At 43.0% G+C, this 24,942-nt stretch overlaps 1 protein-coding gene across 1 annotated transcript; it reads right to left on the bottom strand.

The window, feature by feature from the left end:
- Positions 1-1,101: 1,101 nt before the first annotated feature.
- On the bottom strand, positions 1,102-22,403 carry hhipl1 (HHIP-like 1; the record flags this gene model as incomplete). The annotated part of the gene is made up of 12 exons (XM_080413632.1): positions 22,184-22,403; positions 16,885-17,046; positions 15,664-15,810; positions 15,423-15,569; positions 15,092-15,282; positions 14,200-14,343; positions 12,595-12,923; positions 8,461-8,587; positions 7,025-7,170; positions 5,073-5,154; positions 2,571-2,653; positions 1,102-1,706 (listed from the first exon to the last, which is right to left on the bottom strand). The coding sequence occupies exons 1-12, from the start codon at positions 22,268-22,270 to the stop codon at positions 1,102-1,104; spliced, it is 2,250 nt and encodes a 749-aa protein (XP_080269758.1). The 5' UTR covers positions 22,271-22,403.
- Positions 22,404-24,942: the final 2,539 nt, after the last annotated feature.

Below are 24,942 nucleotides of genomic sequence, written 5' to 3'. Positions count from 1 at the left end.
AGTGGTTAATTCATGTATGGTTGCAGACTAATCTCAATCCACACTGGGTGTGGATTGAGATTCATGCAGAGATGAATCAGCAAAAAAACATTGAAAATGTGCTTAAATGAACTGAATTTGAAGTTAAATGCGAACACCTGGTGGTGACAGTTGCTCTCCGCTGGTCATCTGAACAAACAGTAATCTTTAAACTTCTACAACATCTATACTTCATTGTACGATGGTGTTGCACTGTGAACATTCTGACCTACAGTACGTGCAACACGTCAGCTTGTAGATGGGCTATTTCTTTATTTTTTTTGAAACTCTATAATGACATGCCGAAAATAGGGATGCCAGGCTGTATTTTTTTTAATTTAAATATATTATTAAATCAATAACATGATGTGTTTCTAATTGTAACCCTTCAACTTCGGTGAAAGAAGCAAAGCGTCACGGTCAGTGATGGAAAGTTACTACGTACATTTACTCAAGTACTGTAGTTAAGTACAATTTTTAGGTACTTTTACTTTACTGGAGTATTTCCAATTGTCTGTACTTTTGCTTCTATTCCACTACATCTCAGAGGCAAATATTGTACTTTTACTCCACTACAATTATTTGAAACCTTTAGTTACTTTGCAGATATAAATTATTACATTATAAAACAAAGTAACCACTTTAGCCCTATTTTATACCTAGGCTATTTGAAAATAGCCGATCTACAAGCTCACAACGCGTCGCATCGCATCCTCAGGATCTTGTAGATCTGCTATTTGCAAACATTTTAGTACTTTTTGGTACTTTAAGTAGGCTACATTTGGATGCCAATACTTTCGTACTTTAACTCAAGTAAATTTTGAATTCCGGACTTTTACTGGTAACAGAGTACTTCAACATTGCAGTATTGATACTTTTACTTAAGTAAAACATTTGAGTACTTTTTCCACCACTGGTCACGGTTGCCAGTTAAAATATAATACGGTATATATATATATATATATATATATATATATATATATATATATATATATATATATTAGGATCAGCAGTGATCAGGTTTAGTCAATGACGATTAGCATGTAGTTCACAGTAAATCAAACAGTAATTTGTTTTCTTTCTCTAGACCTCTACGACGTGGTCGTAGTTCCCACAGATCACCCCGGCGTCCTCGTAGTGGGCACAGTTGTGCGTGCCGACCCCCGCGTGGGCGCAGTCCAGCAGGCTGGCCTCGGTGCCGTGGCACTGCACGTCGTCCAGCAGGATCCTCAGGCTCTTCCCCTCGCCGAACTCAGAGTTCTTGGAGGCCTTCAGGGCGTAGCGGAAGCCCAGCTGCCGGCACACCACCGCCGCGTTGTTGGTGGTCCACAGGTCGTCGCACACCGTGCCCCACTCCCCGCCGGCGTGGACCTCCACCCGCCCGCGGTCGCCGCGCCCCTGCTCGTCCCCGGCCAGGCGCACGGCTCCGTCGCGAGGAGGTTCCTGCGGCGAGGAGGAGGAGGCGTCCGTCCGGTGCTTGTTGCCCTTCCTCCGTCTGCCTTTGCGTTTGGTGTGCCTGGGCGGTCTGGTGGTGGAGGTGGTGGGGGGCGGGGCGGCCGTGGTGGGGTCTTGGACCCCGATGAGGTCGATGAGCTCTTGGAGCCAGTCTTTAGTGGCGACGTCGGGCGACTCCGTGGGTTGCGGCTCTCCGACGACGTGCTTGGTTGGCAGTTCCACGCCGGTTAACGCTGTAGGATACATGTAAGAGCAGAGGTTACAGTCGGTTTAACCACCTACCTGCCACCTGACCACGAGCAGGTCAACTCTACCGCAGTATCAAGAGCCTGAACACCCGCTTTCTGAACAGCTTCCACCAAAGCTACCATCAAACTGGCCTGAACTGCCAGGCTGGAATACTTAAACCTTATGTCGTTTTTGCTTCTTCTTTTTTTGTTTTTTTTAAAACACACCCGAAATAGGGCTGCCAGACTGTAAGTGGTTAAATAATACAGTTGTAATAGTCCTGAGGAGCAGCAGCACGTGGAGATCAGTGTTGATTTTGACAGCAAATTTTGATTTAGATTTAGTCATATTTTAGTCATATTTTAGTCATCTGAAATGTTTTTGTTTAAGTCGACTAAATATTATACGATTATAGTCAACTAAATCTAGAGTTGATTTAGTCGACTATAATGTATCTTGGCGGTGTCTTCATGCCGTCGTAATGGCTGATTTTACACTTGGTTGCATGCTGAAAATAGCAGATCTACAAGCTCACAACGCGTCGTGCTGCGACGGGTTGTGAGCTTGGATATCTACTATTTTCAGAGCAGAACACCCAAACATAACATTACTTGTCTTTTAGTTCTACTGGATCTCCACTAGATCCCTCACTAACATTTTAGTCTAGTTTCTATTTGTTGACAAAATTGTCAATATATTTAGTCTTTGTTTCGGTCATCATAGCCTAGTTTTTATTTAGTTCTTGTCAGTGAAAAAAGGTAGGGCCTAGTCAACGAACATTTTTTGTCACGACATCAACACTGGTGTAGATTCCTACAAAGGCTGTCGATTTATAAAATCTTAGACGGTCATGTGACAACCAGACTTACTCTCCTGTGGCACGAATGGGATGAGTTTGCTTTTCACGCGGACTGGAAGAGGGTCATAATGACACTGTCTTGGCGGCGCACGTCTGGAAAATAGAACACAGCATAAATATGTCATCCGCTTCTGCAGAGAGAGAGAAATAATACGCACAAGAAGAAGTAGATGAAAACTATTTTTCAATTTGTCTCTAAAGTTAGTCTTTCCAACATTTGATTTCGCGTTTGATTAACTTTCTTCTGGAGTCACTAATGTCACTGACGAATAATTAGCCACAGCTTTATGCTAATTAGTTGACAGCTCTGCACTGAGCTAAAGCCAACAGCTTAGCTTTGGGAGAGAGAGAGCGAGAGAGAGAGAGAGAGCGAGAGAGCTAGAGAGAGTGTGAGAGAGTGTGAGAGAGAGAGAGAGCGAGAGAGAGAGAGAGAGAGAGAGAGTGTGTGAGAGAGAGTGTGAGAGTGTGAGTCGTGAGAGAGAGAGAAAACAGGAGATGTGTATAAAGACAAAAAAGGGAAGAGAGAAAGGGAAAGGCAACGAGGAACAAAGGTTAAGCTAAAACAGAGAAAGGAAGATCGAGGCAGGATGAAAGAGAGAGAGAGAGAGAGAGAGAGAGAGAGAGCAGGAGAGAGAGAGAGAGAGCAGGAGAGAGTGACAGAAATGAACAGAAAGCCAAGACCGCTCTGAGCCGATGTCACTGAAGTGACATTTAGGTCATTGGTTCTCAAAGTGGGGTCCAGGGACCCCCAGGGGGTCCTTGGGGGGGTACCAGGGGGTCCCCAGCAAAATTAGTTAATAAAGCCTCGCAATCATTTTATACTTTGTCTATTAAAAAAATAGCAGATCTTTGATTCTGGGGGGTCCCTGGAACAACATATTTTGAGATGGGGGTCCACGGCAAAATACATATCATTTTGGGGGTCCTGGACGTGAAAAGGTTTCAGAACCACTGATTTAGGTGACAGGATTTTCACTCCACTGACAACTAAGATGTGTTTCTCTTCACCACCGTTTTACCAACAGAAGAATGACCTCTTCCACGTCCAGCCAGACAGAACTGGAGATTATAATGATAGATATAGAAACCTAGATACCTCATTGGCCTCTGCACTTCGTTGGAGCGACCTGTTTGGTATGGTGGCCGCCATATAGCCGGGGGGAGCGGGCACTGGCCAATCACAGCGTGTTGACTACTGGCCAATCACAGCGCGTCTTTTCCAGGACTTGTCAGAATCGAGTTGTCCCGCCCCCACCTGCCTCTGATTGGCCTACTGAACGCCCCCTTCTGTGACGCAAGCGGAAATTTCCAGCTGCCCCCCCCGGAAACGGAAGCACGCCCGCCATACAGACGCTTCAGAGCCAGAGGAGGCGTCTACCTTTATATGTCTATGATTATAATGACTCCATGAGAATAAAACACAGACCCAAGGCAACGTGTTAAACGCATCAGAGTCAGAGACCGGTGCGGTCGGTTCAGGAACGATGGAATGCAATACCCTCCGTACCCGTCTGTCAGCCTGTGTCCCTGTTATGCCCATATATAGAGATCCATGATGTCATCAGTATATGCCCATATAGGGACTTACCCGTATCGGTCAGCACGGCGGTTATGGACAGGACAGGATCTCCATGTATGCCTATATATGGGCATATCGGTTGGACCGTTGGTTCTATTCAACCGATACTCACTGTAGCTTAACTGTGATACACGCAGTGTTGCCAGATTCTGTGAGAGAAACAAGCAACCAGGTCTAGGAAAACCAGCCCAAAAGAAGCGACTGTGGGCCACATGAGCACTTTAACATATACTTTAACATCAGCTATTTGAAAAAAGCAGATCTACAAGCTCACAACGCGTCGCGATGCGACGCGTTGTGAGCTTGTAGATCTGCTATTTTCAAGTAAAATCTTGTGGGGAAATTATGATAAGCAGATCTGGCAACCCTGTGATACGCGCTCTGAGGTTGAATTTGATCAGGTGGACGGTTGTCAAGATGCATGAAAGACAGGTTCACACGTGGGCGCTCAGGTGGCCCAGCGGTAAAGTCACTGCCCACCACCACGGAGGTTGTGGGTTCGAATCCACCGTGGTGCATCCGGCTTTGTCTGGGGCGTCTATATGAACACAATTAGCCCGTGTTCGGGGGTGGGAAGCCGGGCGAGGAGGAGGGTCATACTGGTCATTACACCTGCGGCAGGGAGTGTTGGGCGGGAGGAGTAGGGCGAAGGCTCTATGTCCTCCTCACAACGGAGGCTCCTCACTGGCAGGTGAGTCAGTAGGATACGACAGCAGTGACAACACAGAGATGTGAGGGGAAGAATTTGTCGGCATAACAACTAAATTTCACGCTTTTATAGAAGGATGTCCATTTCTTTTCTTCTTTGCAACCGAGGACAGATGCACGTCTCAACACATTTTTGGGGAAATCAGAAATATTATATTGATAGATATGCTGTAGATCTATGTTTTAAGAGCTTGTTTGATGAGCAAATGATTATTCATTATTCACCTTGACGGATCCACCACTTTGTACACGACTCCTGAGGGGGAGGTGGCGCTCGGTATCTCGGTGGACATGAAGTACAACTCCCCTGTTGACAAAACAAAGGTCAGGTAAGTCTATAAAATGACTTCAGAGGAACAATTAAAATCTGCTGTGTAAGTGGTTTACAACTTAAAACCCTCTATTCTTATAGTAAAATGGCCCTGAGTTGCAACTGTACTTCCTGTGCTCTTCTTTCCCCTCTACATCAAATTGTATTAGCTGAAAATAACAGATCTACAAGCTCACAATGCACACCCAACTACTGTATATGCAGACTTTGGGACCACACCCCAGCCAGACTCTGTCTCTCTGCTGGCCTCCTGTCTGTCTGCCGCTATGTGTGGAAACTGTAGCCCTGGTAGCCCGGGCAACCGTCCATTCAGGCTATGGGACGGCCTTCTGTCTGTCTGTCTGCCGCTATGTGTGGAAACTGTAGCCTTGGTAACCCAGGCAACCATTCATTCAGGCTATGGGACTTCAACCTGCTTCTGCTCTTGATTTTGTACCAGTGTTGATTTTGTCAGTACATTTTGATTTAGTTTTAGTCATAGTCTTTTGAATAAAATTCTGTTTAGTTTTATTCATGTTTTACCTTTATTATAAATATCATAAGATTTTAGACGACTAAATCTGCAGTTGATTTAGTCGACTATAATGTGTTTTATCCGGTGCCTTGATGGTGTCAAAATAGCTGATTTTCACTTAGCTGCATGCTGAAAATAGCCGATCTACAAGCTCACAACGCGTTGTGCTGCGACGCGTTGTGAGCTTGTAGATCGGCTATTTTCTGTGACACCCTGAGCACCCATGAGGACTTGTCTTTTAGTTCTACTGGATCTCTTCTCCACTCGTCCCTCCCAAACATTTTAGTCTAGTTTTTATTTGTTGTGAAATTGTCAGTACATTTAGTCTTAGTTTTAGTCATCATAGCTTAGTTTTTATCTAGTTTTCGTCAGTGAAAAAGGTAGTCGACAGACATTTTTCATTATAGTTTTAGTCGAGGAAATCAACACTGTTTTGTACACACATAACATACAGTACTACAGCAACAGCCTCACTGGGTCTGCTTACATCACATGCACTCATACAGCCCCGCCTGAAGCTATGAGTCCAATTCAATTCAATTCAATTTTATCAAAGTGTCAAATCAAAGTTGTCTCAAGACACTTTACATGTAGAGCAGAGACCCGACAGTCCCATCCTGAGCAAGACATTTTGCGACAGTGGCAACGAAAAACTCCCTCTTAACTGGAAGAAACGTCAGGCAGACCCAGGCTCTAGGGTGGGAGGGGCCAGGCTCTAGGGTGGGAGGGCTTCTGCCTCGACCGTGTCGGAGGGAAAGAAGAGAGAGAGAAAGAGAGAGAGAGAGAGAGAGAGAGAGAGAGAGAGAGAGAGAGAGAGAGAGAGAGAGAGAGAGGAGAGAGACAGAGACAGAGAGCCACCAACCGTCCGGCTGGGTTATGGGACCACGACCACAGCTACAGATCCTTTAGCCTGCAGTGACCGCAACCGTGACAACAGAGCTCATAGCCCGTGGGAAAACATGGGATAGGATTAGTTATGATGGGGCTGGCCTGGGCCGTAGCGTGACGGTCCAGGCACCCTAGGCTGCAATGCCAGCCTGACAGCGTGTCGCGGGTTTGACTACCGTTCCCGACACCTTTGCTGCGTGTCACCCCCCATCTCTCTCCCCATTTCCTGTCAGCCTACTTTCCTTATCCCTGTCTAAAAAATAAAGGCATAAAAAGACCCAAAACAAATCTTTGGAAAAAATAATCATAATAATGGGGCTAGTCGGACCAACAGGATGTCAGAATAATGGCATGACATGGTGGCAGCCTGTGTGAGTCTCTCTGGATGAGTGTCTGATAAACGGCTGAATAGTGAATATTAAATATTAAATATGTAACTGGTACCTGCTTCATCCTCAGCGAAGGAGATGATGTAGGGATGATAGTTGTTGATGATTCCAGGAAAGGCACAGGTCTGACCCACACCCATACACACCTCATTATATGTCCACCTGCCTGTCTGTCTGTCCTCCTGGAGGCTCATCAGACGTCTGCAACACAACACAATAACACAACAATAACACAACACAATAACACAACACAACACAATAACACAACAATAACACAACACACCACAATAACACAACACAATAACACAATAACACAACACAATAACACAATAACACAACACAATAACACAATAACACAATAACACAACACACCACAATAACACAACACACCACAATAACACAAAACACCACAATAACACAACACAATAACACGATAACACAACACACCACAATAACACAACACAACACAATAACACAACACAATAACACAACACAACACAATAACACAACACAATAACACAACACAATAACACAACACAACACAATAACACAACACAACACAATAACACAACACAACACAATAACACAACACAACACAATAACACAACACAACACAATAACACAACACAATAACACAACACAACACAACACAAGCCAATAATAAGCCAATAATTTGATGCTAATGTCTCTGGTAGGAGACTCAAAGAGTCTCCATTGAGTCTCCTACCAGAGACTCCGCCGGTCATCAAATTATTGGCTTAGGAATGTGACAAAAACAAAACAATCTCCATGAATTCAAGACTTCATGGGGTGTGTAATCGATAGATAATAAGTCATTTTTTGGGTGAACTATCTCTTTAAGTACAATTTTGATCATTCATACTACTCCACTACATCTCAGAGGCAAATATTGTACTTTTTACTCCACTATAATTATTTGACAGCTTTAGTTACTAAGTTTGCAGATATGCGTGCATCGGGCCTTTTACAAGTCTGTGTCCCACTGTCTCATAATTCACTGATGCTCTCGACATGGTCCACATCTGGAAATGTTTAGATTCAATGTGTTTTTGGTTCAAAAACCTCAGCATTCAATGTATCTTGTGGATTCGCAGAAATGTACAAAAAAATATGTTTTCTATCGCACAGTGGTGTACCTTGAGGGGGTTCCAGGGGGTCCACAGCTAGATATTTAATATAGCATAAAAATCTGTTTAACCACTTTAACCCTATATATACATCAGCTGTTTGAAAATCTCTTCTTTTTCCCCAAAAAAATAAAAATTTTAACAACACAGATTTTGTATATGGGGGTCCCTGGCATAACATATTTTCAGATGGGGGTCCACGGCCAAATGCATATTAATTTGGCGGTCCTTGACATGAAGAGGTTTGAGAAGCAGTGATCTGACAAGGCAAGCAAGCTGTAAAAAAAATGATACTCATTTCATAACATGTGTATTACAGTACGTTCAGTAAACCAAAGCCTACCCGCTCATGAAGTCTCCAAATATGTACATGCCGTTCAGGTTGGGGTAATCACAGCCTCGGTAGACGTAGCCCCCCGTCACGGACTTGCCCATCTTGTGGGGGTACGCGTAGATGGGCAGGACGTCATCTAGGGGAAGAATCAGACAAAACAAGCTACTGAGTACTGTACTGTACCTCCATCACCGTTTAAATCAATGCAATGTACAGTATGTATTTAACCCGTTAAGACCTGAGGCCAATTCTAATATTTAAATAATGTTTTTAACAGTTTTTTGAAGAAAAAAAAAGTATATATATCTCAAAATATGTTGTTCCAGGGACCCCCAGACGCAAAGATTTGAGTTACAAATGTTCGCTTAAAAATATATGTATTCAAAGATTTGCATACGTTTTCATGATTTTTCAAAAAATAGCAGATCTACAAGCTTATAACGCAACACTCGGTGCAGCGCTATGAGCTTGTATATCTGCTATTTTTGAATATCCAAAGGACCCCAATTGAAACAAGACAATGGCTTTCTTGGGTTTTTTAATATTCCTAATAGCTGACCTTGTAATGAACTGTACTTTCATGTGCTTTGTTCTGCAAACTTCTGATAAAGTATTCAATCAATCAATCTGCCTGCATTTTAGGGTTATTTACGGGGTTACACTTCTTACAGTTTCAAGTATGACAAACACAGAGAATATTAAACATGCGCTTCAGCCTATTCTTATTTTTCTCTGTCATTGAATGTGGATTTTGAGTGCGAGTTGGTTGGATAATGTACATTTATGATGATGATTTTCGTGTTGTATGTGCACACGGGTGTGTTCTGTCTATGGTTCAAAGTTCAACTAAGACCGAAAATAAACCACGCATTCATTCATTCATTCATTCATTCAATATCAAAAGTGTTTTGTATTTGTCTCACTCTGTCCTGGTATACAAATGACTCTCAAGTCTCAATGTTTGAGTCAATAGAGTACAGAAGTCCTGACGTCACTCGTTCATCCCCTGGTTCGTAAGGTAATTTCTCTATGGAGAATAACATTGGGTCATCTTAGAATCGTCTCATATAAGAATTGTGGTCCAAAAATAAACAAACTGTCTCGGCGATATTGTCAGGGAGGAGGTTCTGTATCGTTTATGATAGTCAGTCACTCATATTTGATACAGTCTGTTTCTGGCGAAAATGTAACTAATTTGGTGGAAGTAACATTATCGTTTTCTCACCGTCAGTTGATGCTTCATATCCATAAGAGTCAAACCGTCGGGATCATTAGTTTATTTTTGGAACACAGTTCTTATTTGACGCGATATTAAACACGTCTATGGGAATTCAGAACGGGGGTCGAAAACCGCGAACCAGGCAGGATGTGTAAATTACGTCAGACTTCGGTGCTCTATTGTTTTAGAGTCTTGTGGGAGATGAGTCTAAAAGTCCCTTCAGTAGAGTTCTTCAGCCTCAGAGAGGAGGTCTATTGAGTTCTTCAGCCTCAGAGAGGAGGCGTATTGAGTTCTTCAGCCTCAGAGAGGAGGCGTATTGAGTTCGTCAGCCTCAGAGAGGAGGTCTATTGAGTTCTTCAGCCTCAGAGAGGAGGCGTATTGAGGCTTTGCCAGTTCCTCCATTGTCCATCTTATATAACACGGTGACTCATATTGTGCTTAGAGAGAACCAGAGTGTCACATGGGGACAGGACTGATACACACACACACACACACACACACACACACACACACACACACACACACACACACACACACACACACACACACACACACACACACACACACACACACACACACACACACACACACACACACACACACACACACACACACACACACACACACACACACACACACACACACACACACTCCTTAAACACTTTCACCCTGGTGTCCCTCTTTTGAGAGTATGTCAGAATGTTCACACGTTTTCATAGAAAACAGCAGATCTACAAGCTCACAACACATCGAGATGCAAAGCGGTGGCAGCTTGTAGATCGGCTATTTATTTTGGCGTTCCCCGACAAAGTACACACTGGAGGATTTAAAGGCGCACTCCACCAACAATATATGTATTTTTTGTGTGGTTCATATGTTTTTGAAGATTTGAGGCCATTAAAATACAGTTTTTTTGTGTTTTAGTTTTTGCTCTCTGCTAATCCCTCCCTAAAGCATGAATGTGGATTTTTACAACTCAAATCTGGCTTTCAGATTCCCACTTCCTGAATACTGGTCTGATGCCAGTGCCTGCAACTCAGTGCTTTGTGGTTTTGGTCGCGGTCTGTTTAGTGTGCATTCTCTTGCATTAATCTATCAAGACCAGGACGCATCTGTGTGTCATTTTTTGATTTATTTAGCCATTAAAAAATAGCAGATCTACAAGCTCGTAGCGCGGCACCGAGTGCCCCGCTACGAGCTTGTAGATCTGCAATTTTTGGGAAATTTGTGCAAATCTTTGAATATATATTCTACAAAATGTCTTCTAAATCCTAACAGTTTTCTGAAAAAGATTATGTTGCTATAATATCAGTGGTTCTCAAACTTTTTCATGTCAAGGACCCCCCAAAATTATATGTATTTGGCCACCGACCCCATCTCAAAATGTTGTTCCAGGAGCGTAACATAACCCCCAGAAGCAAAGACTTGGGTTAAAAATGTATATATATATTCAAAGATATGCACACATTTTCACATTCTTTTTCAAAAATAGCAGATCTACAAGCTCGTATACGGGCTTGTAGATCTGCTATTTTTTTTATAGCCAAAGAAATAAAAAAAATGACACAGATGCGTTCTCGGTCCTAATGGATGAAAACACACAGTGTTTAAACCTGTAAGCTGTTAGCACACAGCTTACAGGTTTAAACACTATAAGATGGCGTCTCACCCAGAGAGCTGTTAGCACACAGTTTACGGGTTTAAACACTATAAGATGGCGTCTCACCCAGAGAGCTGTTAGCACACAGCTTACGGGTTTAAACACTATAAGATGGCGTCTCACCCAGTGAGCTGTTAACACACAGTTTACGGGTTTAAACACTATAAGATGGCGTCTCACCCAGAGAGCTGTTAGCACACAGCTTACGGGTTTAAACACTATAAGATGGCGTCTCACCCAGTGAGCTGTTAGCACACAGCTTACGGGTTTAAACACTATAAGATGGCGTCTCACCCAGAGAGCTGTTAGCACACAGCTTACAGGTTTAAACACTATAAGATGGCGTCTCACCCAGTGAGCTGTTAGCACACAGCTTACAGGTTTAAACACTATAAGATGGCGTCTCACCCAGTGAGCTGTTAGCACACAGCTTACAGGTTTAAACACTATAAGATGGCGTCTCACCCAGAGAGCTGTTAGCACACAGTTTACAGGTTTAAACACTATAAGATGGCGTCTCACCCAGAGAGCTGTTAGCACACAGCTTACAGGTTTAAACACTATAAGATGGCGTCTCACCCAGAGAGCTGTTAGCACACAGCTTACAGGTTTAAACACTATAAGATGGCGTCTCACCCAGTGAGCTGTTAGCACACAGCTTACAGGTTTAAACACTATAAGATGGCGTCTCACCCAGAGAGCTGTTAGCACACAGTTTACAGGTTTAAACACTATAAGATGGCGTCTCACCAGTGGTGGAAAAAGTACTCAAATTCTTTACTTAAGTAAAAGTACCAATACTGCAATATAAAAATACTCTGTTACAAGTAAAAATCCAAAAATAAAAAATGTACTTGAGTAAAAGTACAAAAGTATCGGCATCAAAATGTACTTAAAGTACCAAAAGTAAAAGTACTAAATATTTGAAAATAGCCGATCTACAAGCTCACAACGCGTCGCGATGCGACGCGTTGTGAGCTTGTAGATCTGCTATTTTCAAATAGCCTAGGTATAAAATAGGGCTAAAGTGGTTAATGTATGTTTCATTATATCATAGTTTATATCTGAAAAGTAACTAGTAACTAAAGTTTTCAAATAATTGTAGTGGAGTAAAAGTACAATATTTGCCTCTGAGATGTAGTGGAGTACAAGTAAAAGTATTGGAAATTGGAAATAGTCAAGTAAATTACAAATACCTCAAAATTGTACTTAAGTACAGTACTTGAGTAAATGTACTTAGTTACTTTCCACCACTGCGTCTCACCCAGTGAGCTGTTAGCACACAGCTTCTTGTCGTAACAGGAGAACCCCTCCTTGGCTCTCCAGCCGTAGTTGCGTCCCCGCTCGATGATGTCCACCTCCTCGTACTTGTTCTGTCCCACGTCTCCGCAGAAGATGCGTCCCTTCCCCTCCCTGGTGGCGGCGTCCCCACGGTCCACCGAGCAGCGCCACATGTTGCGCACGCCGTAGGCGAACACCTCGGGGCGCGCCCCGCGCTCCTGGACGAACGGGTTGTCGGCGGGGATGCGGTACAGAGGCCCGCGCTCGTTGTCGTCCACGTCGATGCGGAGGACTTTACCCAACAGAGCCGACCTGGAGGACAAGGACCATCTTTATCACATCACAGGTTTACAGGTCTGAAGAAGGGCCAAACACACACGCACACCCATGCACACGCACACCAAATGCAGCAGCCTGACGTTTAGATTTTACCAGCTTGCAAAGCTGGTCTAGGAACAGACAGGGCAACTAGTCAACATGTTTTCGACATGTTTGTCATCATTGGCTGTCCTTTAAGCCAATGGGTGAGACTTCCCATAGTCTGAACGGTGGTCTCGTCCTGCCATGCTATGGTATCATAACCCTACCCTAGCAGTGTTGCCAGATTCTGCCAGAGAAATAAGCAACCAGGTCTATGAAAACAAGCCGCGCATGCACGGATGCCGTGGAGCCCCAGCGAACACACACACACACACACACACACACACACACACACACACACACACACACACACACACACACACACACACACACACACACACACACACACACACACACACACACACACACACACACACACACACACACACACACACACACGGTAACAGAGAGAAAAAAGATTGGATCGGGGCAAAACAAAGCGTGCAGCAAGCTGGTATGCAAGACTGTGTCATGTCTTGTTTAATTAGCAGTATTTGCCTTATAAATAATAATAAATACATAAACCAACTCTTCACCGTGGGCGTGAAGCCATGGAGAGACACAGCGACACACAAGCACACACACACACACACACACACGCACACGCACACGCACACGCACACGCACACGCACACGCACACGCACACAGACACACACACACACACACACACACGCACACACACACACACACACACACACAACTTTTTCAAAAATAGCTCATAGGGCGGCACTCAGTGCTATGAGCTTGTAGATCTGCTATTTTTGAATTGCCAAAGAAATAAAAAAAAAAACACACAGATGCGTTCCCGGTCTTAATAGATGAAGAGCGATACATCCATGCATTATTAGGTTACGTTTTTGGTGACGTGATGTGAACGCAGCCTGGTAAACCCCCCTCCCTCCGGAAATCTCATTGGCATTTGATTTCAGGAAGGAGTCTTGGATTGCACAGGGAGTAGAGCTGCCCGGTCGCTGTGTTTGCGAACCAATCAGCGGCTGCTAGGGGCGGGATCATCCAATCACCTGCCAAGTATCATGAAAAAATGAAACGCTGTTTGTCATGGATTCTGCTACCGGAGTCTCAGATGGAAGTAGGCTGTGAAACAAAATGTGTGTCGCAAGCTTCTTCCATTTGACGGAGTCAGGTTAATGTGAACGCGCTCCTTACCTGTTCTGTGCGTTGCCGTACTTCCCAAACGGGTCTCCCGCCATGCCTCCATCTCCTGTGAAGATGTACAGGAAGCCATCGTCTGCAAACAGCAGCTGTCCTCCGTTGTGGTTGGACGCCGGCTCATCGATCTCCAGGATGATCCTACAAAAACAACGTGGAAGTGATGGAGACACTGACATGCATAAACCTGTACTGTGTATACCAAATGTATGTCCATTTCAAGGGCCTCCAGTTTGATATGCTATCTACAAGCTCACAACGCATCACACATTTTAGCACTTGTGAGCTTGTAGATCGGCTATGATCTACAAGCTCACCATCATACTGGTCCTCCATCATACTGACCTCTCAGAGGTGTGGTCCACCATCATACTGACCTCTCAGAGGTGTGGTCCTCCATCATACTGACCTCTCAGAGGTGTGGTCCTCCATCATACTGACCTCTCAGAGGTGTGGTCCTCCACCATACTGACCTCTCAGAGGTGTGGTCCTCCGTCATACTGACCTCTCAGAGGTGTGGTCCTCCATCATACTGACCTCTCAGAGGTGTGGTCCTCCATCATACTGACCTCTCAGAGGTGTGGTCCTCCATCATACTGACCTCTCAGAGGTGTGGTCCTCCATCATACTGACCTCTCAGAGGTGTGGTCCTCCACCATACTGACCTCTCAGAGGTGTGGTCCTCCATCATACTGACCTCTCAGAGGTGTGGTCCTCCGTCATACTGACCTCTCAGAGGTGTGGTCCTCCGTCATACTGACCTCTCAGAGGTGTGGTCCTCCATCATACTGACCTCTCAGAGGTGTGGTCCTCCATCATACTGACCTCTCAGAGGTGTGGTCCTCCATCATACTGACCTCTCAGAGGTGTGGTCCTCCATCATACTGACCTCTCAGAGGTGTGGTCCACCAGATTCATGTCGCTGGAGGACACTCTGAACTGGCTGATGCGGATCCTCTCGTCGAAGCCCAGCTCCACAGAGTAATACACGTACAGCTTCCCGTTGTACTTGTAGTCGGGGTGAAAGGTCAGGCCCAGGAAGCCCCTCTCGTCCCCCTCCCACGGAGACGTCAACACGGCCTGGTGACGGGGCGGGACGATCAGGACATTTTACATGAGTTTCCACAATATCTTGAAAAAGACGATTGTGCAAAAAAATAATTGCGAATATCTCACACAACTGCAATCAGGCCATTATGTGATCCTTATGCCAGCCTTACCTTGGTGATGTTCAGGAAGGGTTTGTCCAGCCTGGAGCGGTCCGGTAAGTAGACCCACACCAGACCCAGCTGCTCCGCCACGAAGAAGCGGTGGGTTCCATCGTTGGCGTGAACCATGGCCAGAGGGTTCCTCAGGCCGTTGGCCACCTCGGGGATTAAAGGGGGAAAAGGTACTGTATATCTATCTCATGACAAATCTTTGCTTTGGATTGAGATCCTGTACAAACATCTTGCCCCTCACCTCCTCCAGGCAGAGCTGCAGACAGCCCTCGGGGTCGGCCTGCACCCGGCCCAGGTTCTGGCTCAGCAGGTGGTTGCTGAGGATGCGAGGGTAGCAGTAGTCAGTGTCCTCCAGCTCCAGGTGCTGACAGAAGCGGGCCTGGTCCGCCTGGAAGACACACAACAATCTATCTAGAGCAGGGGCAAGAAAGTGACCGCTTCAACACATTCAATACGGGAACGCATCTCTGTCATTTTAGATGAGCTTGTAGATCTGCTATTTTCGAAAAATCGTGGACTTTTGTGCAAATCTTTGAATATATATTTTCTAAAGCGAACATTTGTCAAATGTTTTGTTCCAAGGACCCCCTAGAAGCAAAGATTTGAGTTAAAAATGTTTCAAAAAATAAATCCATATTCAAAGATTTGCACAAATGTTCATGATTTTTCAAAGAATAGCAGATCTACAAGCTCATAGCGCGGCACTCGGTGCCGCGCTATGAGCTTGTAGATGTACAAGCTCAGTAGATTGTAGATGTTTTTCAAAAACAGCCATTCTACAGTCACTCTACAAGCTTACATGTTGTGAGCTTGTAGGTTGACTATATTTTTGCTAAAATTGCAAAAGAAAAAATAGTTACAATGACATGGTTGAAAGTGGATCGTGAATGTATGGGTTTCAGACAAAAAGAAAACATGTGTATAACATGTGTCACAATAGATGCATGGATTGAGATGGGCTCAACAGCATTGAGAGAAAATGTGCAGAAAATCACTGAATTTGAGGTTTATTGAGATACGCTTTGCCATCCTAGCAACCCAAATAATAATAATAAATCATATAAAAATCCTTTGCGGTGTTTGTCAGTGAAATATGTTCTCTGCATTTAACCAGCCTATGTGTCAGGAGCCTCTGGGGAGCAGCCAGTTAGGGGTTAAAGGGATAGTTCACCCCAAAAATGCCTTTTTTTTCTATGGATTACTAATCCATTACTCACCCCATGGAGACTTGAATTCATGGATATTATTTAGTTTTTGTCTCATTCCTAAACCAATAATTTGAATGACCGGCAGCGGTCATCAAACTATATGTTTTGGGTGAACTATCTCTTTAAGTGTGTTGCTTAGGGACACTTCGACACGTAGACGGGGGACTGAGAATCGAACCTGTGACCTATTGTTTCCCAGGTCGGCCTCTCTCTCTCTCTCTACCCACTCAGTCCCCCAAACGATGCCCCCTTACCTTGAAGGTGGCCAGCAGCGGGTCGTCAGAGATGTGAGCGACCGTGTCTTTGCACTTCATCCAGAACTGGGAGCAGTAGTCGGGACAGAGCCCCGGCAGGGAGCGTAGCGGCGTGCTGGGGTCCTCGGCGTCAAAGAGATGGGCCGCATATGGAGAGCATTCCTGGAAATCAGATCGTTTCCAGGAAGGGAAGTGAGAGAGCAGACAGAGAGAGAGAGAGGAGAGGAGAGGTTAGGACAGCAGAGTGCTTCCAGAGGAAGGAACGGAACTATTATGGAAACATTGATGCTATATTTATGTCCCAAAACGTTTCATACAGAGTGACTGCAAAATCCTCAAATAGCTTTTCACCAAAGCTGCCCTTTGCATACATGTGTATATGGTCTCTGTCATACATGTGTATATGGTCTCTGTCATACATGTGTATATGGTCTCTGTCATACATGTGTATATGGTCTCTGTCATACATGTGTATATGGTCTCTGTCATACATGTGTATATGGTCTCTGTCATACATGTGTATATGGTCTCTGTCATACATGTGTATATGGTCTCTGTCATACATGTGTATATGGTCTCTGTCATACATGTGTATATGGTCTCTGTCATACTGTATATGGTCTCTGTCATACATGTGTATATGGTCTCTGTCATACATGTGTATATGGTCTCTGTCATACATGTGTTTATGGTCTCTGTCATACATGTGTATATGGTCTCTGTCATACATGTGTTTATTACACGGCTTGGTTGAATGCTCGATTCTGATTGGTCAGTCATCGGTCATTATTTCTTGATAATGACCGATGAGCTCTATAACGGACCGCTGTGTAATCAGAGACTCAGAACACCTGCCTGTGCCAACCTGCGCTGCTTGGTTTTATACTTTATCCAACATGACAGCCATGTAAACAAACAACCAATGTCATTTACAACTAAACGTTGCTCTCAAGAATGTTTTTGAAAACATTTGAAGTGAGAAATAGACGATGCAATAACCGAAAAGTGATTCTATTTGATCCACTGCACTTCCTTGTTTATCGTGGCGCATCGACGGGGGAATACCAAAACGCTCGCCCCAAAACACAGTCGCCCCGGGGCAAATCCGGCGGTATTACAGGCAAATCGGCGGTATATAGAATGGGGGGCGAGTGTGTTTTGGGGCGAGTCTTTTTTTTTTTTTTTTTTCGAGGCGAACTTGTCCGCCCAGCCCAATACTTATGGAATACTTTCATTGCCGTAAGCAAGGAAATACTTCGTTTTGTTGTTACTTTTGAGTCCATTTATTTATTTATGTATTTAAGTAGCCGTGTAATAAGCGGGATAATGCATGGGGAGGTAGTCATTATTGAAATGTAAAGCCCTTCAGGGTGATAATGCACCTCGGCTCCGCCTCGGTGCATTATCACCCTGTCGGGCTTTAAATTTCAATAATGACTACCTCCCCATGCATTATCCCTTGCATATGGTCTCTGTCATACATGTGTATATGGTCTCTGTCATACATGTGTATATGGTCTCTGTCATACATGTGTATATGGTCTCTGTCATACATGTGTATATGGTCTCTGTCATACATGTGTATATGGTCTCTGTCATACATGTGTATATGGTCTCTGTCATACATGTGTATATGGTCTCTGTCATACATGTGCATATGGTCTCTGTCATACATGTGTATATGGTCTCTGTCATACATGTGTATATGGTCTCTGTCATACATGTGTATATGGTCTCTGTCATACATGTGTATATGGTCTCTGTCATACATGTGTATATGGTCTCTGTCATACATGTGTATATGGTCTCTGTCATACATGTGTATATGGTCTCTGTCATACATGTGCATATGGTCTCTGTCATACATGTGTATATGGTCTCTGTCATACATGTGTATATGGTCTCTGTCATACATGTGTATATGGTCTCTGTCATACATGTGTATATGGTCTCTGTCATACATGTGTATATGGTCTCTGTCATACATGTGCATATGGTCTCTGTCATACATGTGTATATGGTCTCTGTCATACGTGTGTATATGGTCTCTGTCATACATGTGTATATGGTCTCTGTCATACATGTGTATATGGTCTCTGTCATACATGTGTATATGGTCTCTGTCATACATGTGTATATGGTCTCTGTCATACATGTGTATATGGTCTCTGTCATACATGTGTATATGGTCTCTGTCATACATGTGTATATGGTCTTTGTCATACATGTGTATATGGTCTCTGTCAGGTGGAAACCTCATATGTTCCAAAACTATTTCTTTTCAGGATAAAAAAAACAAACATAAAAAGTAGCAGATCTACAAGCTCGAAACGCGTCGCTTCGTTTCTTTTTATGTTCTTTGTGTGACGCTGTAGTTTGATTCAAGTAGGGCGTTAAAGTAATACTAGGTAACTTTTTCAACAAAACTAAAGTTAAATTGTAAATCTTTTGTGAGTGGCAAATGTTTCACAACACACTCCATGAAATTCACCCCCAAAAGCCTTTTATAAACTATTTTCTATTGAAACCGTGGCTAGGATAGTCATTCCCGCGAAAATGACGTCATCCGGCCGGAAAGCGGAAACGAAAATGCACCGGTTTCCTGTTTGGCCAGGAACTACCGCACCGGTTTCCTTTTTGGCCAGGAACTACCGCACCGGTTTCATGTTTGGCAGGAACTACCGTGCTAATAACAAAAAGGAATCTCACACTGTTTTTAAGAGATTGTAGGATTTGAAGATTGAAAAACAACAGCAAAAGAAAACACAGCTCACGGTAACTAAAGCTCCACTGGCTAAGAGAAACGATCCACAGATAGTATAAAACAATTAAAAGAACGCTTTTTGAAACGCTTCCGTCTTCCGGTGAAAACAAATGGAATTCTGGGTAACGCAGGAATAAACGAACGACCTGCAGTGACGGTAATGACCATCAGAGGCTGCTAAAAATCGTTATTTGTGGACCTGCATTGTATTACTTTAATTTACGAAAAAACACAAAAAGTTTAGATATGGAGATAAAGTAAGAGATTTCTGCCCGACAGCAACGATATACATGTTATAACTATTTCTAACAGCAAATGAACAGTTTTGTGGTTTTGAAAGCCAGGTTTTTATAAGTTGCAATGTGACAGCTCTGTTTAAACATGTCTTTATTCCCTTTAATTGTGCACATTTCTTAGTGCTGATTTGACACTTGCTTTGAGAGTGTAAACCTATGTTTTCTCCTTCCTATAAAGCTCCTTTGAATTAAATTGAAATTGAAATGCCGGGTAATGAAAATCAAGGCTGTGTTGTTGGAGTTGTGTTTACGTTGTTGACGATACGGCGTGCTATGAGGGATATGCAGTGTTTATTTAGTTTTATATTCATTTAACTTATTTCTGTGTCCAAGTGGCTGTCTAAACACATGTCCCTCTGGGAAAATACAAATCTAATCTAATGTAATTAACATCTAATTAGATTACTGTACTTTATGCATTCAACTGTGAACTGTAGCTGTGTTTTAGGTGAGTCTGTGTCTGTGCCAACATTACAATCTGCACAGCACAGATCTGGAGCATTTTATAACCAGGAGAAAGTGACCTTTATACCTATGCTTTTCCCAGGTTTCTCAACGCCGGGTCCACGGGCCAATCAGGGGTCCAAATGGACCCTTACAGGTTTGTGACTCTGAGAGTGTACTAATGGAACCAAATGGACCCTTACAGGTCTGTAACTCTGAGAGTGTACAAATGGAACCAAATGGACCCTTACGGGTCTGTAACTCTGAGAGTGTACAAATGGAACCAAATGGACCCTTACAGGTATGTAACTCTGAGAGTGTACAATTGGAACCAAATGGACCCTTACAGGTTTGTAACTCTGAGGGTGTACAAATGGAACCAAATGGACCCTTACAGGTCTGTAACTCTGAGAGTGTACTAATGGAACCAAATGGAGCCATAAGGGTCCATTTGGTTCCATTTAACACTGAGGAGAATCCAGTGTACATTGGGAGTCCCAGAGATTAAAAACATATACATTGGGGTATCTCTGTGGTCTAATTCCCATCGTACTGTTTACATTTCTGACTAGGCCTATAGCCTATCATATGGGGGTCCAGAACAGCAGCTAAACCCTTCTGGAACCTAATGGACCCCCAAAAGGAGCCAGTCAGTATAGCCTATACTGGTTCCATTTTGAACACATCACTCATGAGGAGAAAGTTACTGACCTGTACAGGTCCATTTCTCTTCAAATTGGCAGTACTTCTACTCCACTACATCTAAGAGGCAAATATTATACTTTTACTTCTACTCCACTACATCTAAGAGGCAAATATTATACTTTTACTTCTACTCCTACATCTAAGAGGCAAACATTATACTTTTACTCCACAATTATCTGAAAACTTTAGTTACTTGTTACTTTATAGATTTGTATCATTATTACAAAACATACAATAACCACTTCAGCCCTATATACATTTGAAAATAGCAGATCTGAGCTTGTAGATCTGCCATTTTCAAAATATTTGTATACATTTTAAAACGTGTGAAATGAGACATTCTGCATAATGACTACTTTCTACTTTTGGTACTTTAAGTACATTTTGATACCAAAAATGATACCAAAATTTTTAAGTAAAACAATTGGGTACTTTTTCCACACCTCGGACCAGACTTTGAGAACCATCCGGCTTTATTAGCCTTATAGATAAAGATGTATTTTCTCGATTTTTACTTGTTTTTTTTCTGTACGAGAGTCTTAGCTACTACTCCCTCAGTTTTTAGTGGAATGTCACCTCCAAAGCCCGTATTTCTCCAAACATGTACAAATGCAAAATATAATATGCTTACCTGCTTGCCACAAATGTTAACTAGGTGTCCGACATGTTTGTGTGCAATGTATTAGTCCATATTTGTCAATAAAGAAGTGTTTTAATCCCGTTTGTGGCCGAACGCCATTTCTTCCGGTTTACATTGAGTGTAATTCCGGCTTTCACCAGATGCGCCCCGTCACTACCACTCATTGGAACTTCCGACAGAATTGGCTACAGACGGGATCAAAACACTTCTTTATTGAAAAATATGGACTAAATACATTGCACAAACACAACGGACACCTAGTTAACATTTGGGTCAAGCGGTTAAGCAACTTATATTTTGCATTTGTACATGTTTGGAGAGATAAGGGCTTTGGAGCTGACATTCCAGTGCAAACTGGTGAGGATGGAGCTAAGACTCTCGTAGAAATAAAAAATGTAAAAATCGATCAAATACAGCGACGAGAGTCTTGTTCATTACGGCTTATATTACCTGGCAGAGCAGGTCCTGGACGTATCCCGCGCAGTTGGCGTATCCATAGTAATCGAAGTTGTCCATGACCTGGTAGAACCTGGCCATCAGCTGCTGGTCCCTGGCCGGGTCACAGCAGCCGAAGTCCTTGTACTGAACACAGAAGGTCAGGTCCTGGCCCGGCCGGAACGGAGGCTTAAAGTCCAGACACTGTGGGTGTGAGGACGCAGGTGGTGCGACCCCCCAGACCACCCATAGTAACAGGTAATAATCCAGTAATAACACGCTTCTTTCTCGTTGTGAACGGAGAGTTGCCACACATGGCCCAGGACGTTGCGGTAATAACGCCCCATAGTGCTGTTATTACCGCGTAATAACGCGGTAATAACGTGTTACCGCGTTGTTACAACAAGGATTTCATGGAAACGGCGTCCCGTCTGGACCCTCTGGTTCTGGACCTTCTTGTCTCTGCTTCTGGACCTTCTTGTCTCTGCTTCTGGACCTTCTTGTCTCTGCTTCTGGACCTTCTTGTCTCTGGTTCTGGACCTTCTTGTCTCTGTTCTGGACCTTCTTGTCTCTGGTTCTGGACCGTCCAGACTCCGGACAGGGTTCCTGTGTGAGCTGGTCTGTCAGACAGTGTTGCTTACTCTTTGCACTTTGCTCCAAACTTTAATCATCAACTTTCTGCAGCAGAGCAGAGCGCTCTGTTTGCTGCTGGTCCGTCATCACCACTGACTGACGTCGGTCCTACTATTTATATTATTATTATTAATCCATTATGGGTTTTTATAAGTTGTGCTTCAGTCCATTGGATCTGCAGCTGCTGCTCTGTCTGTACCGAGTTCTGCTTCTGACTGAAAGTGAAGTCATCCTGTGTGTCGTGTGTGTGTGTGTGTGTGTGTGTGTGTGTGAGAGAGAGAGAGAGAGTGTGAAGTTCTCTCTCTCTCTCTCCTCTCTCTCTCCTCTCTCTCTCTCATCTCTCTCTCTCTCTCTCTCTCTCTCTCTCTCTCTCTCTCTCTCTCTCTCTCTCTCTCTCTCTCTCTCTCTCTCTCTCTCTCTCTCTCTCTCTCTCTCTCTCTCTCTCTCTCTCTCTCTCTCTCTCTCTCTCTCTCCCCCCCCCCTTTATTGGCTGAGGAGCTGAACAAAATGGGAGAAAGCAGCATGTTGTATTCAGAGTTGGGTTGTATTAGTGAAGAAAGCAGCATGTTGTAGTCATAGAGGTTGGGTTGTATTAGTCAAGGTTTGGGGACGAGCTGTTGCAGTGTTGTCATTTTAAAGGTGCAGTCAGTGAGTTATTCACTTTTCATTCATTGAATACAATGGAAACGAGCCCCCCTTAAAGGGCTTTTTGTGTTATCCTTTTAACACCATTGTATATAATCCTACCACTGTTACAGTATTCAATCAATCAAAGTGTTATATTGTCAGTTTGTTGGAACAGGGAACACAATAAAACTGAAGCTGATAAAAGCCTACTCTCTCCTGATTAGATGAAATTGTAAAAAACAAGTTTAGGCCTATATATAAATTATGATATAGATGTTTAACCTTTTCACACAGCGTACATACTTATCTGGGTAAAGCCAGCTGGTTAAACAAAGAATATAACACCTTCTTATAAGCTAGACTAATAATACTAATAATACTAATAATAATAATAATTATTATTATTAGTATTATTATGATAATAATGATGATGATGATGATGATGATGATGATGATGATGATGATAATAATAATACGTTTTTATTATTATTATTATTATTATTATTATTATTATCATTATTATTATTATTATATTGTCTTCTGAGAGTTACAATGAATAAATTACAACTTATTGTGTGGAAAGAATTACAGCTGTGATCCTATGTGCACCAAATTAATACACAAAATACATTATTATGGTAATTCAATACAATACATAGTTCTGGGGGGGGGGGTCCCCAGATGACAGTGAAGTGACAATTTAAGGACTTTTAATACCTAAAACGTTTTAATAAAATAAATGAAAAAATACCATTATACTGCATCAAGAGTAAGCAACAAACTATACTATAAACACATTGGCCAAATTGTCAAATAATAATATTTTTGGGGGTCCCCAGTTCAAATATGATTATTTTTTGGGGGTCCCTAGTTCAAATATATATATTTTTGGGGGGTCCCTGTGCAGTTCAAATATTTAAGACCTGTGCTCTTATCCCGTTGTCCACCAGAGGGCCCCCTCATCCAGCCAAAGGGATGGACTTGTTCTTATTTAATGGTGGTGGAAGAACTATACAGGTTTTGGACTAAAAATATCAATACCTATTACCACAGGATACAAATACTTTTTTACAAGTAAAAGTACTGCATTCAAAACCTTGCTTAAATGCAAGTACAAAAGTATTAGCATCAACATATAGACTAAATGTAAAAGTAGGCTATACTCACTCATTATGCAGTATTGGTCATTTCAGGTCATTTTCATCACATTGATCAGATTTTTCATCAATAATTTGACCAATCTAAGCCTGCAAAGCAACTTGCAACTAAAATATTCAAATAATTGCAGGGAGTAAAAAAACTATATTTGCCTCTGAGAGGTAGTGGAGCCTATCAATGCAGCCTATCAAAAATAAATACTCAAGTAAAGTAAAAGTTAAAAGTAGCCTACCTTTAATTGAACTTAAGTAAAGTACTTGAGTAGATGTAATGAGTTACTTTCCAACAGTGCATTGTTGTTATAGTGGATCTATAATTAGATGAAAGTAGTGTTATCACACCTCAACACAACCAGC

The sequence above is a fragment of the Gymnoscopelus braueri genome (assembly GCF_963280865.1).
Source record: "Gymnoscopelus braueri genome assembly, chromosome: 19".
Lineage (NCBI taxonomy): Eukaryota > Metazoa > Chordata > Actinopteri > Myctophiformes > Myctophidae > Gymnoscopelus > Gymnoscopelus braueri.
This window is presented reverse-complemented; position numbering and strand designations above follow the sequence as displayed.